General features: G+C 33.9%; 1 protein-coding gene across 1 annotated transcript; it reads left to right on the forward strand.

Moving 5' to 3' along the window:
* Positions 1-106: 106 nt before the first annotated feature.
* LOC123555592 (uncharacterized) lies at positions 107-19,420 on the forward strand. Its single transcript, XM_053525324.1, has 15 exons — positions 107-252; positions 1,363-1,421; positions 1,660-1,707; positions 4,236-4,330; positions 6,952-7,023; positions 10,049-10,199; positions 10,686-10,801; positions 11,153-11,221; positions 11,821-11,992; positions 13,096-13,191; positions 14,186-14,280; positions 14,760-14,850; positions 16,491-16,587; positions 17,682-17,810; positions 19,321-19,420. Exons 1-15 carry the CDS (start codon positions 239-241, stop codon positions 19,355-19,357), a joined length of 1,341 nt encoding a protein of 446 aa, XP_053381299.1. The 5' UTR covers positions 107-238; the 3' UTR covers positions 19,358-19,420.
* Positions 19,421-21,246: the final 1,826 nt, after the last annotated feature.

Genomic DNA, 21,246 nt, shown 5'->3' on the forward strand with positions numbered 1-21,246 from the left:
CGACACATTTATATTTCAAATTACTACATAACTGTCCGCCGGGCTATCTCTTGAAAATAACAGTTTGTGAACAAATGTGTGTCTTCTTATCGCATGATCCACGAGCAAAGATGATAAGAGTTAAATCTTATCACAGTGCTTTCTGTTAGAGACATATTGTGCCGCTTTTTAAAACTTACATGATTAAAAAAAAATGTTAAAATAGAGTGAATTATTGCCAAGTTACAGGAGTTTGTTGATGAATTACAAATCGTAAGTGTTTATCGCGAAATCGTGAAATTTGTGTTTGTTATAAAATTTCATTATCATATATGAAAAAAAGCTTATCTTCATGTCCATGACTTTTTATGGATAAAGTCAGCCTCATAGGGTAAGGATACTTTAAAATTGGTCAAACTCTTTCAATAATAAACATTTAGTATGGCATCTCAATTTCATGTTTTGAATTTCTGCCCTTTTCTGAAGACGTTTTCTTTATTTGCACAATACATATTAACTCTAAACACTACATGCATTTTAGTATTAAAACAACTTTGTAATTTTCTTCTGTATTTGCGTCTTGGATCGTAAAAATTTAAAAGAAATTAAGCTAGTACATAGGATTTTTGCAATATCCGTTTACTTGCATAAAGAGCATAGTCGCCGACAGTCATGTAAACTTTCATACCTTGTATATGACGTCTTTCATTCAGTGTCATTATTGTATATATGAAACGTACCCATTGCTACATTGAGTAAAATTGCTCTCCTAAAGTCGCAAAATATATCCCCTGCATAATTCGTACATATTACTTTATACAAGTCTGATAAGCAATAATATTACATTAAAACGTGTTCATAAATAGCTTGAGCTTTAACAATAACTTTTTTAAATAAATTAGATTCCCATCACAGAAAGTCTTTGGTAGTCTTTATATGTGAATACATACAAAAGTCACATTTGTTTCCAGAAGATTATGCAAATCTGAACATGGAGATCTTGAAACCTAGATCTCTTCAAATGGTCAAAGTCAGATATGTGTTTATCAAGGTTATTAAGGTTACGTGGAGACAATTGCTGGAGAAAGAGTCCAGATTTGAGTAAAACCTTTGATCATCCTTAAGACAGCAACAAGTGGAGTTCGAACGCAAATGTTGAGATGGAGTATAGATGAGGCTAGGATAGTGTAGGATTAGGTCTTTTTTTAAGTCGTCAAGACATATTGCAAAACAACATAAGCTCTAAAAGATCTGAAAGAAGCAAGTTATTCCAGTACATCGATGTTACCCGCCCGTCAATGGAATTTTCCAATCGCCCAACCCCACCTTCACCTTGCATAATTTGTTAAACAATCTGACGTATTGATCTCTTATGATTTGTAGAAATACTCAAGTTACCTGCTGTATATCCTACATCAAAAGCATGGTGCAAGCAAAGACAGGTAAGTCAAGAATTAAATTTTGCAAGCAAAGACGGGTAAGTCAAGAATCAAGTACAATATGAAATTGATAGAATATAAGCCAAACCACTTATTTCATAAAATTTCTTGAAAACGAAAAACAAATTATTGTTATGTGCAAATGCACATGTACCAAACGCGTACCTTACGTGAACTATATTTTCCATTTATTTAACAAATAGAATGCTTCGTTTAGACATGTTTTCTGAATACATTTCAGATTTTGTATTTACTACATTGTTGACTCTGGCTTTCTTATTTCCTTTAGGTAAGTCATTAACATATAGAATAAAATAGTTAAGAAAGTGCTCTCATTTAGTATGATAATTGTAAATAAAATATTGTATGTGACATATACAGCATAGGTTTTCAAATCGTTAGTAACGAAGAAAATATTTGATGTAAAAAGCAGATTTTGAGGTGTACATTTTATGATTGACTCTCTGAATAATAAGGGGGCTATTGCGCTCGCCCTGGTATCAGCATCGACGTCGGCGTCGGTGTTGCATTCAGCTTAAAGATATCACATAATAAGAACTAGGTTTTAAATATAATACGTATTCATCTTAAGCTGAATGTTTGAGCAAAGTTGTCTGAATTATCAATCCCTATGTGGCAAAGTTAGACCTAACAAGAAAATTTCTTTGTCCTCTATGCATGGCCTTGTCCTTTGGACTAGGGGTCCTTATCTTGAACGCGACATGTAGTCTTGTATTGGAAACAAATGTGCCAGTTAATATCAACAGTTATTGACTTGAAATAATAGACCCAGTAAATCTGTGACTGCAATGGGTGACATTAACCTTGGAGTGCTGGGACTGTGTGACATATGAACCCATTATGGTGAATATTTTGTGCCAGATAATATCAATATAAGAACTCTTTTTCCCACTTTTAAATTACATATAATCAATAAATTTTCATTACTGTTACATTTGCAAACATACAGTGCTGTAACTTCCGTGTCCAATCTGTTATTGTAACTGTTACAGTGAAAGTTTGTGCTGGGTGTAATGTAGTTTATTTCCATTTATTCAATTTAAAATTATTCAATACATTTATTCCTGTCTTAAAGAAGGATAGTTTTGTAGAATTTCATTTTTTGCGTTTTACGATATTTTGTAATGATCTTGTTGTGTGATTCAAGAAGGAACAAGCATTTAGGCTTGGTGTTAGAAACTTAAATTTTCAGATTTAAATTTACTTCCCATTATAACATTTGAATACATTGTCAGTCACATCTAAATAAAAGTAACATTTAAATTGATGTTAAAGTTAAAATACAGTCTTAAATACAGAATCAGTTTGTACAAAATGACTACGAGTACCTTCGGTTATTTTAATTTTGTATTTATAACAGCTAAAGGTTCTGCTTGCTTTATGATTCCCTGTTGTGGAGTGAAACGTTTTTCCAGTTACTGAACATTAAACAATATCAATCTATTTTCAGTGGGTAAATTCTTACATTTTTTGGTAAACGTCTCATTCATGTTAAAGTTTGGATTTTCAGTCAAACGTATCCCAACTTATGCGAAAACATCATATTTTAAAGCAGTGGAAACATTTTTTCTACTGTCAAAATGGACAAAAACATTACGGTAGAACTATACCACACATTGTAAATACCCCAGGCCTGTGCGGCTTTTAACAGACACAATCAAACTGAGCCTGGTTGGCGTGTTCTAGGCTTTCAAAGGCTTTTCTCACAGATTGATTAACTATCACAACAGCAGTCTTGAAATGCCATGTGGCGGTTGTAAAATGTCTCCTGGACTCAGTGTTAAATGTAGGCATAGGAAATAGAGATCAATATAATTGCAACTTACTAATCCTACCAGGTGTTCTGTATTACAAAAGTGATTCTCATGTGACATTTTGATACAAGCAAAACTGTATTATCTGCACTATAAAATACTTACAAGTATTTCATTTTATTATCGGCTTGTTAAAAGTTATTTTTTCACCATAATTAAGTTGACAAAATCATAGGAACCAGGTTTTGAGGGGTAAATCAAATACAAATGAATAAATCCTAAATGTTTTTGTTGTGCAAAAAAGTGTCATATTGTGTCTTAAACCGTTTTCATTTTCCACTCATTTGTGTAATTGCAAGGGAAGTAAACTAATAGATATCTCTGCTTATAAGTACTAGCCCAAGGCAAGAGTTGTCATTCTTTGTGGATCACAACTTTAAATTAAATATTTAAACTTCTGTAATTGATATTAACAAAACTATCATAAATTTCACATTTGTGAAACCATTTTTGGTTATGTCAAGGACTTGGAAATCAATATCTACACTTAATTTAATGTGTTTCTATCATTGAAAATTTTAGGGTCTATCTCTATTAAATGCCATGTGGCGGTTGTAAAATGTCTCCTTGACTCAGTGTTGTTATTTTTCTGGACCTTATGGATCATGGAAAACATTCAATTGATTCATAATAAACAGAGTTGTGCTTAAGCCGATGTTTTTGGACACGAGGAGTGTTGCACATTCCATTACCTATCATGAACAGACTCAGTCAAACCGGGATTTTCAAAGGATTTTCACTCAAATCTTGTATTATCTTTGAAAGATTTTGTTGTCAACGTATTATTTCAAGGTGTCTGTTTCCAAAATATGAAATAATTGTGAATAAAACCGGATTTTAATTTTCCTTTAATTTTGTTTTTAAAATATTTTAATACTTATCCTACTATCCAATACAATCTATTCCAAAAGTCAAAGGTATAGGAATTCGAGACTCAGAAAAAAAACAAAATATTTCATAATGTTTTTGTTAACTTGTTAAGCAAATGGACAGACATCATCCCTGACATGCAAGAAATGTGATAGAGTCTCAAGTCTTGATAGTTGCACAGGATCGACGAAATGTGCCGCCGATGAGGTAGGTATTTTATATACAGTTATTTGTTCAGTCATAAATGATAATTGTTAACGACTATAGATGTATGTGATGTCAAATATATACATGTAGAAGATATTCATTTGATTTACTGTTAAATGTTCACAAGTTACCTAGTCATGCGTGAAAATGAACCGAGTAAACGATATTATGACATATAATATAAACATTTTCTTTTTGTCTATTTATGCCTTTTCAATATTATTTACAAACATTTCCCCGCTTTACCACGTCACATCAAACATTATGAAGTCATGGAAAAGTGAGATAATTACATTTCAATATTAAAAACAAGGACAAAAGTCCAACAGAATATTTCTCCTTCAAACAAGCAAGTCACTAATACATATTAGTAATCTACGTGGAAATTGGGGTGGGGGGAGTGGTGAGTACTTGTAACTGCATACACGTGCCAAACGACGAGAATATCTATAATACATAAACACAAATGACAGCACAAATAAAAAGACAGGTGTGAATGCGAGAGGTATTCAACATGTCCTTGGTCACTTTTCAATCTACATATATCTTAAATGATATGTACTATGTTTTAACACTGTATTGTTTTATTTGCTTATTGTTATACAAACATTTGCGAGTAAAGAAAATTTAATGTTTAAGTTAATTGTATGTCGACTAGATGTGCTTTCTTGACTGAAAATTATTGGAAACAGACTCTAGGCAAATGTTTGTCCAAACATTGTTCAGAAAAATTTTTTAAAATTCTTTCTATATGGAAATTGACGTTTCCTTCAGTTTATGAGTTAAATGTTTGAACAGTTTTAGTTTCGTACGAACATTGACACATTTTCTTACGTAGCAAAACCGCCATGTCTATAGGTTCTGCCTTAGTAGAACATGGCCTCATCAGAAATAATAAAGTGTTGTTTTTCAAAGAAGCTAGTCCTTAGATTGTTGATTTGTGTTATGACAAACAGACGAACGAAGCATTCTTTCGCAGCTTTGTTTTGTAATTTAAAAACAAATGCACGTTTAAAAGCTTCAAGATTATTAACCTCTTATCTAGACACCTAGTATTTCTATCAGTAGGTTAACCTTGGAGAACATACAGGCGATGTAATAATAAAACAATAGCTGATACCGCAGTAGGTCAGTTTTTGGAACGGTTCCTAGACTCTATCAATACTATATTTATTATACTATAACCCAAATTTATGAAGAATATTTGGTATTTAGCCTAACTAATTGGAAAGTCGGAGCTCTTTTATTACCTTTTTCACATTTTTATTTGAAAATATAGACTTCAAAAGCCCAAACACTATGCGTTTTAAATTCTGAATTCTTCTCGCGCGTACAATTGTTCGAATCTAAGTGCATCTGTAAGATAATGTAACGGTCAATAATTGCAAAATTTTCATGCATTCCTCTCACAGATTTAGATTTCAAAGTGTTTATTCATAATTTGAACACCTCTCGTACTTTTATGCCTACATCTTTGTTTTTATTTAAGTACATTTTTGAAAAGTGTTTCTGATTATTTACATTTCATATTCCGCGCCAGCCGAAATTTAAAAGCCATCACCATATTTCAGTAATCCAGTAAAAGATACAGTAAAAGCAGAAATTTTCCCAACATCTCGCAAAACTGAATCCTCGCATTTATAATCACCATTAGTATAATTATAATTCAAGTATGATACCATTTTTACAATTTCGAGGATATTAAACCTCGCGAACATACTCAATTTTTTTAAATTCGCGAAATTTTGACCCGGCGAAAATATGTGCTTTTACAGTAATAAGATGAAATATTGCTAAAGATGAGCTTCTTCAAAGTCATGATAAAATAAATGGGTATATTGTCAATCTAGAACTGATGTTTTGTGTATTCTGTACCAGAGAAAACGCCATAAAAACATTATATCGCAGTAATTCACTCAAAAATGTAATAAAATAAAATGTGGCTAGAAATGAGGTTATTCGAATGAGTTTAATTATGTATTGTTTTAATTCAGAAGTTAAAACATCTGGGGTTACCAGATGACTGTAGATAGCATACAATTTTCATTATATTTTGGGTACGGGGTTTAGGATAATTTATTTTGTTGGGTCTAACGTCGCACCGACACAATTATAGGTCATATGAGGAATTTACAGCTTTGATAGTGGAGGAAGACCCCAGGTGCCCCTCCGTGCATTATTTCATCACGAGCGGGCACATTGGTAGAACCACAGACCTTTCATAAGCCAGCCGAAGAATTAAACGCCTTGAATGAGGCTCGAACCCACACAGGTGAGGGGCAAGTGAGTTGAAGTCAGCGACTTTATCCATTCGGCCACGGAGGCCCCTTTTAGGATAATTGAGGCTTTTTTTATTATTATTATTATTATTATTTACCAGAGTTTTATAGCGCTCTTTTCATCTATAAAATAAACGTTCAAAAGCGCTGTACAAACTACATATCAAAGAATGATATGGACACACAATACAACACAAAAAATATATATATATTATAAACAAACACATGTATGGTCATGAAGTTGCGTGGTAAGTACAAAATGCAATGCTGCTCCTAATGAATTCCTCTGTGAAATGATTGGAATTGTCCTTAACTTAACGTAAATTCTTGAATGTATTTCAGATATGCTTTATGGATGAGATAATCACGGATCAACTGAACGTTGTATACACTGGAGGATGCCGCTCAAAAGTCGTAATTAGAAAATTATAACTTTAATAATCAAGGAATTTATAACCAACTAAAAGCGAGTCTCATATTGGTTCCGCCGTCTTCTTTTCTTCAGAATAAAGGACGATTGACAAAATAGTATTCTTCTATTCTTGATATTCATTAATGAGAAGAAACAATAATTTCTTATCAGGAAAGATGAATGCATATACTTAATTCCCATGAGAAGGTTAATTTCACAAACGTTGAGGTAAGGATCTGAACATTGTTTAAGAAATAAAATGACCCAAACGGTGACTTTGTTGTTGAATACAGTCATAATTCTAGTTCAGATGTAAAGGAATTACACACACCGAGTGATATAATAGTAAACATCTGAACAACGATGATTTGATTAAACTTTGAAATATATTATTTCCGTTCTACATTGTAACACGATATCCAGGGATACAACATTAGCGAAAACACCCCAAATATGTGCCTGTTTTGTGTCGTATTCGTTTCCAGTGTGACGCTATGACGTTTGAAGTAATGAAGTAATAATTGTGATGTTCTTCCATAGTAACGTCACATTTTCTATTCTGGTTAGAGACAACCATTTGTTTTCCCATAGACTTCCATTTTAACATTATGGCGTGTCCGACTTTCCACTAATCGAAGCATGTTCATCTAATCACAGTTTTAAAGAACTGTTTTAGTTCCGCTGAAATATGGGAGAAAACATATGAATAGTGATTTATTTAAGTTTGAGAATTAGATGAGCCCCTGAATACTCCGTTGGCAAAGTGGGAGAAATTCGTTTGATTAAACTGTTTTTCGATACACATAAAACGTAGAAAATACAGTAAATGCAGTGAAACATTTCCATTTCGAAAAGAAATCACTTCTTGGGTTTGTTTTCATGACTTACCACACAGAATGCACAGACATTACCTTTTTCCAGGTATACACTTAACTTGTTTGCAGTAAGTTCTTATACTTCTTTTGAATCTGTGGTCTCTGACCTATATATCAATTTTTTGTATCATATTATTCAAATTTACAACGTTATTTCAAATATGATCCAATGCCAAATTTTTATCAAGTTTTATCGAGACATTTTCAGATTTAAAAAAAGATATGGACATTTAACTAAGGTCACTCCCTGTTGATTTACAGGTCCAGATTCAGACCCTGTCGTCATTTTTTATTACAGTTTTTCGTGAAAGTTTAAGATACCTTCATTGGATTTTGTTTTGAAGTTGAAACATGATTCCATAAGAAAAAGAAATACAGTCTATTAATTCAAATCATTCTCTGGCAAAACAGAGATAGAAATTATCCTTTATGATGCAAACCTCAAATAAATATCACCATACCTATTAAAAAGGAGACCAAAACTTTAACAAATATTTAAATTTAATTTTTGCTCGAAGACGACATTTTACATCAATTACAACAGATTTGTAACCATAAACATAACCAGTGATGGCTTCCGATAACAGTCACGTTTACTTTAGATAAGATACCAACAATTGTTTTCCCATAGACTTCCATTAAAGTGTTATGGTGCGTACGGCCTTCCATATTTCGAAACATATATATGTTATCACATTTTTGCAAGACCTATTTCAGTTTCACCAAATTGTGGGACAAAAACACATGAATAATAAAATACTTTAAATGCAGAAAAAATATCAACTTTAAAGGTCACTTCTATTCACATAACTGGCCAATAAGAACAAACAAAACATTACATTATACTCTGAATTGGTGGTCTTCTTTGTTTAATAGGGAAACAAATTGGGTCGTGTTAGAATATAGGATATAATTCTAGATCTAAACTATCTTTTAAATTTCATGTATTTTTTTACCGGCTTGATAAATTGATCACAGATGTGTTGGAATATTTGTTATATATTTTCGCCATTTGTACCTTAATTGGGTTTGGTAAAATTACTGATTTCTGATTCATTCAAATATCTGATTGAAATGATACAAATATGTCCTTATTACATAATTATACTTACAGAAACAATACAACGGAAAATGTCTTTTTATATGTTTATTGTCCGTGTATGATTCAGAATTGCCGTTCCATTTTGGTTTTATACGCATGAATTTTGTGAATAGCAATATGTATAATATGATGTTCTTTAAAATCAACAAAAATGAGCATATATATGAGGCATGTTTATTGAATGGCGAAGTTCTACGAACAGATGGGCTTTTTGAGAAATCGCTAAGGCGCTTTCACGATTCTTATCAAGCTAAAATAGTTTCATGCAGAACTCTTATAATATACATATTTCAAGGTCTTATCACGTTACGAAATTGTTCAGTCGCACAACCACAATGTTACAGGGTGTTCAGAAAGTAACAATTTGTTCCGTTCGGAAAATATCTTAAAACTGTATATATGTAACAAAGAGAGATATGAGCCGTGCCATGAGAAAATCAACATAGTGGGTTTGCGACCAGGATAGATCCAGACCTGCCTGCGCATCCGCGCAGTCTGGTCAGGCTCCATGCTGTTCGCTGACAGTTTCTCCAGTTCAAATAGGCTTTAAAAGCGAACAGCATGGAGCCTGACCAGACTGCGCGGATGCGCAGGCTGGTCTGGATCCATGCTGGTCGCAAACCCACAATGTTGGTTTTCTCATGGCACGGCTCATATGTGTATAGAAATGACACCTTGAGTGCAAGGCTACTGTCAATTACTTGTACATAAATCTTTGTTTTGTTGCTTTTGTAACACGATTATATCGTATTGGCAGTAATGGTGAAAGAGGAGCTCTCCAGCATTATTGTTGACAGTAGCTGATACAAGGGTTGGATCATCGGCCCTCTCCAAGCCCTCTTCATGGACTCTAGGCATGAAAATGTTTAATCTCGAGTGAGTGAGAGCCGCGGCTGTAAAAAAAAAACAAATCAATAAATGTAACTTTTGCAGACTAAACCACTTGGCAGCTGAAGCTCCATATAGATATTTAAACTAAATATACATATACTTAATATATAAATATTGAATAAAGCGTATTATACAAGTCTACCTTTGTTTAAACTCAAGGTGTGTAAGTCTGGTGTAGGAGGGGCATCATATGTTGGAAAGCGCAGTCTACAGAAGAGATCAGATTCGGTAGCATGTTCTAGATGTTGTGATGTAAAGAAGAAGACTGGTGAACTTGAATGTAATGCCAGATTGTGTGGCATAAGATATAGTAAGTATTCAAAAGTTGTTTCAACTTAAATAAACCTAGGAATTTAGAATTATTTGCTAAAATGTATATTGCAAGGGACGCCAAAGACACAATCATTTGATAACTTATATTAACTATGTTAGGAACACTCAAATTAAAACCTTTGCGGAGAATTCAGACTCGGAACAAGCCGGGTTTAAGCAGTTTAAGCATTATATGTTAATGATGGTAGCACATTAGATCGTACTTATGGTAATAATAAAAAAGAACAAATATATCTTAAACGGTGAATTGTTCTTTCATTATTATTACTGTTTTTCGTTAGATGCGTACAATTACATCTCAGTTATATATAGCATTCATTAAATTGATCAAAAGTGAAATAAGAACATTTGTTCGATCTTTTTTCTTTTTTTCAAACGGTTACTTTAAGATCACGTGACATGTCCATTAGAACATGGACCTTTTTCATCGTAATTACAACGTTTCTCATTTTTTCAATTACAGCTAACACCGATTCTGTCAGATGTTTTGTTTGTGACACTGATATAGCTGGCGCAAAACAGGGAGATGTAGATATGCCTGAACATTGTATGTCAAATACTACATGTCAGGTGAATGAGGTTCGTATGAATCAATATCAATTCATATTCTGGCATGTATTGAACATGTCTGAAGAAAATCTGAAATCTGAAATGTAAGAACAACTATAAGTATAGTGTTCAATAGTCAGCAAGTTAAATTTTCAGGCAATTTCTGTAAACCAGTTTCAGTACAATTAATATGGTAACGAGTGTATTACCTCGCATTACAAGCCCCTGAATACTATTATACCGGTAGATTTTGCCATCTGTTGGATATCTAACATAATTCGTACGTATAACGAGATCGCGTTCGCCTATATTATGTTACACATAAATTGTATAGAACATTTGCAGTCGTTATATTTAATGCCTAAAGATTATATATTTCAGGCATGTAGTGTGGAAAGACTCTACGATTATGGTGAAACCAGACATAAATACACATGCTTACGAAAACGTGTATGTTAACATATTAGTTAAACTATTGTAAAATACTGCTTATCTTATGTTTATGTGGTAAGACTTGGTATATTAATCAAGATGGCATCCTTGAACTACTTTCTATTTGCTCAGGTAGCCTGGATATTTACGAGTCCCAATATACTTTGTTGGAAATGTGTAGTTATTCTATGCATGGAATAGGAAACTTAGAAATAATCGAAGTCATGGACTTGTCAGGTTGAATAAAACAAACATATCTTCATTTTTCCTCTTTGAGGCGCTCAAAATAAGCTAACAAAGTTTATTTGATAAAAAATATTGATACAAATGTAGTCATATTTGTTTAACTCGTACTCGAAACGAAAAGGCAAGTGATAAAATAGGGACTAGAAAAGGCTTGAAAGTTAATGAGGATGTTTCTTCAACACAGAAAGAAAAGATTTGTAAATTTTCCTTAAAAACTAGCTAAGCAAAGAATTTCTGTCATGTTTACATTCTTAATTTGCCTTCTGCTTATCATTTAGGCATCTAAAAAGTTACAGTTGTTTAAAACTTGCTATGTTTTCTATGTCAACTCTGACTTGAAATATCTATATTGAAGTCTGGTTCGATTGCAGATATGTTTACTGTTAACCAAAGAAGCTCTCAAAAGGAAAGACGAATGCGTTGCAAACCCAGATCCTGCTATCTGCGGACATGCTGGTATGCGAAAGAGGACAGCGAACAATATGTGTACAGCCTGTTGTGGGGATGGTTTATGTAACAGCGGATCGTGTGAGCAAGTTATAGGTGAATATTTCTGATAAAGGTGAATTTCAATCGATCCATTGCCTTTAAAATACAGTGTGTTCCTGTTTTCAAAGATCACAAAAAATGAAAATCATTCGAAAGCAACTCGCACACGCGTTCTCCGAAGACAGAACCCCCTCCTCCCCACCCCCCACACGAACCCTGCATCACCTTTTCCATCCCCTCACCACACACACCACCCATTTTGCAGTGTATGTATGGGTGTGAAATTGAAATACAAAAAGATTACTAATGCTATAAACATAGAGTACTAGCATTATTCGAATAGTCGAGCTGGAACGCCATACACCGGCATTTGGTCTAGCTCTTTTGTCTTAAAAAGGAGCTGGCCCAAAGATATTGCATTGCATAGAAGATATTGCTTCTGTAGTCTTTAGATTATAGAGCTGGTCTACATTGTAACCATTGCATTTCACGTCAATTTTCATGAAGTTTTTAATATGGCAATAAAATGCCTAGAATTATGGTGGCTGATTTCTGCCATTTCGTGTGTTCGTTTCGGCGAGGCGAAATGTCGAAGTAACGAAAACACGAAAGGTCGAAATAATGCATCTTTGTTCGTGTCGGCGGGTCGAAATGTCGAAGACACGAAAACAAGAAAGGTTGAAAACTGCTTATTTGTCGTGTGTTCGCCTTTCGACTTTCGAGGCGAATACACGAAGTAACGAAACATTGTTCAAGGCGAAATAACGAAATTTCAGAGGCGAACACACGAACTTTTGTATTAATCACTTTTCGTGTCGGTGGGTATCAAAACTTCGTGTTGTCGCCCTTCTTTTGTAGTGTCTTCGTGTATTCGCCTCGAAAGGCAAAAGGCGAACACACGACAAGTAAGCAGTTTTTTACCTTTCGACCTTTCGTTACTTTGACCCGCCGACACGAACACACGACAAATATGCAATTTCGTCCTTTCGTGTATTCGCCTTCCGGTAGACATGCGCATAACAATTACACATATGCTGCTGAAATGAATATGCTATCTAAATAATGTGTTTTACCATTTATAAAATATTTCAGCAGCATATGTGTTATTGTAAGTAATATGGTAATGCATCTCACTCAAGCTTTATTTTCTTTTACAGACCGTCTGTATAACTTATGGAAAGGTGGCGTACTGGATTTTGATAATCTACAGGTGAAAGCAATATCGACCAAGATACAATCGACAATAAATCCAGGTCACCGAATAGATTTTACACTTACTTATTTTGGTTTTCTAGTATGTTTACATTCTATCATTCGATTAATGCTAAGAGTATCAAAACGCTGACTTTTTCATTAATGTTGATGAAACCTGCGTTCCAAAGAAGAATAGCGAGTTTATGTTTTGCTGTGATAAGCGACTTTATCGAGGGTTCTATTTCCTCAGAACCAATTTATGTTGCCACATAAATGACGAACCGATTTTGAAAGTGTTTTTGCGTATTCAACAGTTGAGATGGTTGCATGCTTACAAATTAAGAAGAAAACATCTAGAAAATAACCTACTTAACGAGGAAGTGAGCATTATCTCTGGAAAATTGCATGTTAGTCATATCAACGGACATATTACGACAATAAAGCAAAATGTGTTTTTTTAAAATGTATGTTACCCTGCAAGTCACCTGTTGGTTAATTTAATTGATGTCTACAAAATTTGTAAGTAAGAACAAAACCGAAATGCTTTATATTATCATCCCATGATTTTGGACTTTTTGTCTAACCGCCTGTCCGTCTATCTATACCACGTTTAATGTTGTATATATTTAGTTGTGATGCGTTTGTAAATGAAAACAAAGATTTAAAGCGGAAAAGCCACGTCTCTAGATAACAACCTCTGTAAAGCAAAATCCTACAGCAATTTATGTTTTAAAGGGAATGTATCGGATATGTTTATAAATACATTTACTCTTGTAAACAACAAGTAGCAGAAAAGTACATGAGGCATTGCATTGGAATGATCAGCTACAAAATCATTTCTCCCTTCCTTAAATGTGATTGATTCTCAACAGACAAAGTGAATTGTATTTATATAAATAGAATGAGATTTTACTTTTCTAATTGAATCGACATTACTATCATAAGTATGCATGACTGTTACAATCATAGACAATACTGTCACAATTTTCGGTAGTAAAAGAGATGTTTAGATGATAATTTTTATCGTATCTGTCGTGCTTTTTATCTTTTCAGATTTAATGTCCAACGTTGATGTCGTGTGTCCACCAGCTATGAAAGACCACTGCTATGTTGTATCTAAATATCGACTGTCATGGTTTGGTGCAAAGGTATAATAGCTTTTAGAAAAATACCACATAGGGAAAAAGGATATGTAAATTGGCAACCCAAAAGTGTTTTTCAAAATTGATGTTCTACCTAGTCCAATTTGTAAAGTACTGATTAACTAATTAGCAACGCATTACAATTCATTTTCAATTTCAGTTCAGCATGTCAGAGAAAGAAAGTCAGTGGCTAAGATACAAATAAGATTAAGACTTCGAATCTAATTTTGTATCAAGTTAAATTGTAATGTATCACTGAAAAAAAAACGAGCAACGATGCTGAAGTTTAGCCGTCGAACTATCAAGAATATAATCCTGCCAAAATATCAATTTGACAATTTTAGGACAAATCGAAGTATAATTATTTTCTTCGTATCATAGTCAGGCGATTTGTCTTGCTTGACATGGTAAATTATTTCTTTGTATCATATTCTGGTGATTTGTCTTACTAGAAATGGTAAATTATTTCTTTGTATCATATTCAGATGATTTGTCTTGCTAGACATGGTAAATTATTTGTCCCAGAGAGTATGGAAGAGGAACTGTTTGTTGAACATTACCTTAACACAGTGGCAGGTACAGTACACATGTTTCAGTATATTTTGATACTTTCACGATAATGATTTGAGCCGTGCCATGGGAAAACCAACATAGTGGGTTTGCGACCAGCATGGATCCAGACCAGCCTGCGCATCCTCGCAGTCTGGTCAGGGTCCATGCTGTTCGCTAACAGTTTCTCCAATTTCAATAGGCTTTAAAAGCGAACGGCATGGATCCTGACCAGACTGCGCGGATGCGCAGGCTGGTCTGGATCCATGCTGGTCGCAAACCCAGTATGTTGGTTTTCTCATGGCACGGCTCATTTCATTTTGTAAAACATTTTACATTTTGATAATGTGTGGTAAAACAAAACAAAATGATTTAATTGATGGTTGCGTTACGCGAGACGTAACGCTTTAAATAAGATTGAAATCTGTTTGATTTTGGTGGACATTCTTTGGTTTCTTTCCCTGAGGATCCTACAGTGTTTTACTCGTAGATGTGCCACTTGTGTCTATATTCCTTAAGGATATCAAATAGCATCTTAGTAATCTTGCAGAAAAGGGAATATCGTGCCTGTTCAATCTAGAATGTATAAGTTTTGGCACTGTGCAAACGGGGTTAAAAAGCAATACCATAAATTTCATGATTTTTTTGATGAAATATTTTATTTTTCAAATGAAAAATAGACAAAAGGTTTCCGTATTCAATCAGTTTTTATCATATTTAAATATCAGAATTTGTCTAGAAAAAGAAATAGCAATAATGCAAAACAAAATTGATTATCATTTAAAGAAATGGTCTTTCTTGAATCTTTAATATGCATCTTTACCACGTACATCACTGAGACACATGAAAAAAAAATGAAAAAAAAAAATATTTGAAATAATCTATTTCAAAGGTAATCAAGAGCGCACATGGGTATACTTTACGTTTTTTTCTCTACTTTTATTTTATACAGTGTTAACTTTCTTCTCAATTTAAGCGTCTTATCATGCAAAGTGGATACACTTATTTATCTTTTTTGACATACAAAACGATTTTATAAACAAAACTGAAGGGGAAATAATTGCAATTGTTTTATGTATCTCAAATATATTATTTCTGTTTTATTATTATTTAGTAGGTCTGCAGAATTGTACAAAACAAGTGTAACGTGTTTGTATGATGTATGTCATAAAAGAGAAAAAATAAATTATAAAAAAAAATAAAATAGCATCTTCTACCGAAACAAATAAATACCTTTTTTCTTACCCTGGTTTCATGTTTTCATATCATTACTGCAATGGTCAATTTCAATAGAAAATTCAATATGGTATAATATATCAATGATAAGTCTTGAAATATTATAAAAATTGTAAAACACGTAACCTTATACCTCGCGGTATAGTGGTTTAGTCAGCCGCCTAGGGAACAGTAGGTCGAGATATCGAGTCTCATTGGGAGTTCCGATGTTGCCGTTTGGTGAACTGCCAGGTAGTTCAAAACGTTTATCGATTGCCTTTCTGATTGATGCCTCGCTTTAATAGAAAGAAGAGTACACGGCAAATTTGTAATAAGTCAAAATGACTCGCTCTTTCAACTGGTATGGCTCCATAATAAACACTTGACTATTTCTTTCCCTTTTTACAAAAGACGTCAATGATTTGCAAAATGTGTGAGGTATTTCATTCTAGCTTTTATGCACTACTCCAACCATTCCTTTTGGATCGGCGGAAGAACAGAATCGAATGGGAATTCGTGGCTGGATATAAAGGGCAATAGTGTAGAAAGGTACATCGTTATATATGTATGTATATTTATTATTTGGTAAAGAACCGGGAAAGGATAAATTGGCAAGTCGCCAACGGAAGAAGTTAGTAAGGAAAAAATGAAATGACTTACTATCTGACATAACTGTGTTGGTGTGCCGTTAAATCTACTGTCTGAATTATAATTGTATTGTCCAACCTCAGATGAGCTTTGTTTTGTGAACAAAATTAATCTTCCTTTTTACCATGGGTAACGCATATCAGTCGTGTAAATTGATATACAAAATGGACATAGCTTTCTTGGTGTCTTTGGTCTTTAGCAAATAATTTGCCGAAAGTATATATCCTCTGCTAAACGATACATTGTAAACAAACCTATTGACATATTGTGTGTGTGTGTGTGTGTGTGTGTGTGTGTGTGTGTGTGTGTGTGTGTGTGTGTGTGTGTGTGTGTGTGTGTTCAACCTTACGAACATTTTTTAAATTAATGCTAAGCCTTATGTAAATGCTTAAAGGTCCATTACTAAGAGAAAGTGAGTTGGCAATTTTTTTCATAGCCAGTGCATAGACTTCTGCAAGACACTAAATAATGAAGTTTGGCAGGTCAAAATTTAAGAAGGTCTTTGGAACTCAAAGAAATGTATGTGTATTATGTTGAAATTTCAATGAATCGACAGAATGACCCCCCAGGTCTTTTTAACTTTCTTCATACTTCATAAAAAAATAATTGTACATATACTGCGATTTATTTCGAATTTCTACATACCAACTTTCATTTTCCAATAAAATGAAATAGTTTCTGTGCTTTTTAAAAGAAATTAAAATGAGCCGTGCCATGAGAAAACCAACATAGTGGGTTTGCGACCAGCATGGATCCAGACCAGCCTGCGCATCCGCGCAGTCTGGTCAGGATCCATGCTGTTCGCTAACAGTTTCTCTAATTGCAATAGGCTTTGAAAGCGAACAGCATGGAGCCTGACCAGACTGCGCGGATGCGCAGGCTGGTCTGGATCCATGCTGGTCGCAAACCCACTATGTTGGTTTTCTCATGGCACGGCTCAAATGTTCACTTTCCTTAGTATTGGACCTTTAATTCATACGTATATACTCTTTTAGGTGGGCGGCCACTATTCAAAATATGCAACATCAAAACGACACTTCTTGTATCGCAATGGATGGTCAATGGAATTTCCTCTGGAATAGATTCCATTGTAACAACACATTATTCTTTATTTGTAAAGAAAAGTAGGTATATTTCCTTTTAAAGTCAAGATTGTTTAGTTTGGTTAAAGCTACTCGCCCATAATTTGGGTGAAAAGTTTTAGCATGTTCATTCCAACCAAGTTTTGCATAGAATGCATGTACGACAATAAAAAATGATAAAGTGGGTGTAACTAAAAATTAGATATTAGTAAAATTGCAAGAAGAATGAAAATGTCCTGCATTGTTTCAGAAGCGTTGCAACGACCTTCTGCACAATAATTTGGTTATTTATAAGAATAGCTTACAAACTCTTATGTCAACGAGTTTATACCACTTCTAGTCACTTTTAAAGTGCTCACATTTTATGGATTTTTGAGAGAATTTATTTTTCGCCAACAATTTGTTGGTTTGTCCCTTTAATAAGTCGAAAATAATCCATTTATAATTATTTTTCTCTTATGTATTTCTCTTCTCTCGGTCAGGAATAAACATTATGTACAAGTGTCACTGCTAAATTTTTCAACTGTCCTAAAACCATATTAAACAAATTTAGTCATTATGTTGTTTTAGCATCAAACTTTTTGTGAAACACATTCACAAGGTCTCGGAATGACAAGATATGGATCAATAGTTGTATTGTTATTATTCTTGTTGTTGTTTGTTTGTTTTGTTTTGGGTTTTTTGTAGTTTTTTTTCTTTTTGTATGTGTGTGGGTTTTTTTGTTTGTTTGTTTTTTGTTGTTGTTTTTTCCCCCTTTTTTTTCTTTTTTTTTTGTGGGTGTGGGGGTTATCCTTTTGAAATATTTTCAAAGGAAAAGTTCCATACTTATTTTATGTTAACTGAAATTCAAAACATTGTGGTATGATCCAGTCTTTGAGAAATTTGCTTGATTAGCAACGCAGTTGTGTTAATGAAACAATCATACGGAATCCTTTCATGAATTAGTTATGTATATTTCAGAAAATGGGTTTATACGCGTACTTTCATGATTCTTTTTAAGTCATTTTGTAATTTATTTGATTTGCGAGGGTTACTTTTTCTACTGTTGTTATTCTTGTTGTCATTCAGAGAACATGTATCAATTTGTAGAGCAGTCTTTTAACTTTGTCATGTAAATACCGTGAATAAAAAAAGAAAACATCTATCTAAATCGGGACTTCCATTCGGACCAAAGATTATCAAGTTGTCTGTCGGGATTAACATACATTAGTTTAAATATTTCTAATAGCATATATAAGTCTATAAGTCAACATTAATGAGATTATAAGGAGTGGGTCGGTCTAACATTTCTAAAACGGCCTTTCTGTTAAACGAGAATTATTTCGCCGAAATGTAGGAATGCAACAAGAACAATTCGGGGATGAGGACTGTGAAGTTAACAGCCCCGTTGGTATTTTTTTACTGAATGACTAACTCTATATGTATTGTCCGAATATACATGTTTTCCAGATGCATTCTGGGTAAATGTCAATTTAAGGCTAATATACAATTAGGCCCAGAAGCCTAAGAGTCAATAATATCAAATAAAACATTGTTCTGTATTTATTTCCAGGACACCGTACAACCCAGCAACTGCAACCGATCGTTAGATAGATATTTACTGACATCCTTTTAAGTGTAAACAAATCTTATTTAAAGTGAAACAACACGTTTGAAGTTACTTATTTTTCCATTGTTTTATTTCTTGTGTCGGCTTTATTTATCTTTCTGTGATAAAATTTTGTTCACAATATAAGATGTAATCACACTTTAAGATATTCAAAGGTTGAACGTAGTGGTCTAGTGGCAACACTGTCTGCCTTCAAAAGTATGGGTCATAAGTGCGAGCTTCGCGCTTCTACAAGTAAATATCACAGAAGTTTGAATAATAAGAGTGCCGTGTATAGGTGCTATACACCTGGAATGATAAAGGACCATGGAAGCTTCTGGACTATGAGCGTATTCAGTATCTATCCTCCCAAGGAATTTTCTTAGAGAGGAACCGACAATTGGTATTTGGTGGGCGGTGGTCTAGAAGTAACATGCTTAAATGCCAATCCAGAGGTCCAGGGTTCGAATACCGGTCCAGAAACTGGAAATTTCTGAGATGCTCTTGAGTGTCTCCCACCTGACTAAGAGGCCTGTACTGGTTCTTCCCAGGAAAGACGGCTTTGCATGTATCGGTGAGATACACCGAGCACGTAAAGAACCAGACTGTCTATTCGCAATGAGCTAGGCTAAGTTAGCCGGGTAGGCCTCTATCTCTTTCTGTTCTCTCTGTCTGTTCTGTGGGCTTTATCTGACTCTGTCCATTTGGTCAGATCGCTCTGTGTCTGTATTAGTAGAGGATGAATTTCTCGCCCTGTATGGCTGCCTTTGAACGTGTTTATCATGAAAAGGGCGCTATATAAATATAATGTAATGTAATGTAATGTAAAATAATTTAATATAATATAATATAGTATGGCGCACCGGTCTTCCATATAATACAATTTACCTAATGCTAAATGACAATACAAAATGGTGAATCTTTTATGTGTTATATGCTCATTTTCAATTTCTTTATCTTTTTGAGTTAAGGATCTGATTCTACTAATAAAGTAAATCTGAAAAGTAGATCCCTCGGAAGCACCGAGAACAAAACAGTGAACATTGCAGACTCGGTTTGAGTGAGTCTGTTCATGAGCAGTAATGGAAAATGCAACACTGCCCACGCACCCTAGCACAAGCAAAGGAATATAACTTTCAATTATTTGCAAAAGTGCCATGTTCTGGTCAGATTTGACGTAAACGTACAAACATATTACCCTAAATGGACAAACAATTAATAAAGGCCACCAATTGTTTACTCGTAAAATGCTTTCATCTGTTGATATACTACACCTTTTAAGTAGAAGGAAGCATTTAATAATAAACATTTAATAAATATTTTTCACATCTTGAAATTTACTGACACATTTAGTATTTAAAAGATAACATCTGATGCGATGTTTAACATTGCACACCGTTCTTTCATTTTTTTTTTGCGGTGTATCCACTTCTTTCTTATTTAAAAAGAATCATTCTGTAAAAGAGCATAGCGCAACAAATTCCTTGCGTGTATCAGTGCTATACACTGGGCACGTTAAAGAACCAGGCTGTCTATTCGCAACGAGCTAGGCTAAGTTAGCCGGACAAGCCTGTATCTGATTTCTGATCTCTCTGTCGTGGGGGCTTTGTCTCACTCTGTCCCTCTGCTCAGATCGCTCTGTGTCTGTACTAGTAGAGGATGAATTATGCGCCCTGTGTGGCTGCATTTGAACTATGTAAAGCGCCTTTGAACGTGAAATTGATCGTGAAAAGGGTGCTATATAAATCTGGTATAATAATAATTATAATAATAATAATTAAGCCGAATTACTATTGTATGATTTCACTAACTTGTATGTTTGTAGAAACGCCTTTTTGTCATAAATCGTATCTGTTATATTAAACAGATCACTGCCTTGCAAATACTGTA

This window comes from Mercenaria mercenaria, chromosome 15 (genome assembly GCF_021730395.1).
Source record: "Mercenaria mercenaria strain notata chromosome 15, MADL_Memer_1, whole genome shotgun sequence".
Classification (NCBI taxonomy): Eukaryota; Metazoa; Mollusca; class Bivalvia; order Venerida; family Veneridae; genus Mercenaria; species Mercenaria mercenaria.

Coding starts and splice junctions, on each gene's coding strand:
- LOC123555592 (XM_053525324.1), top strand. Junction 11,222..11,820: donor ACACATGCTTACGAAAACGT/GTATGTTAACAT, acceptor GTTCGATTGCAG/ATATGTTTACTGTTAACCAA. Junction 11,993..13,095: donor ATCGTGTGAGCAAGTTATAG/GTGAATATTTCT, acceptor TTTCTTTTACAG/ACCGTCTGTATAACTTATGG.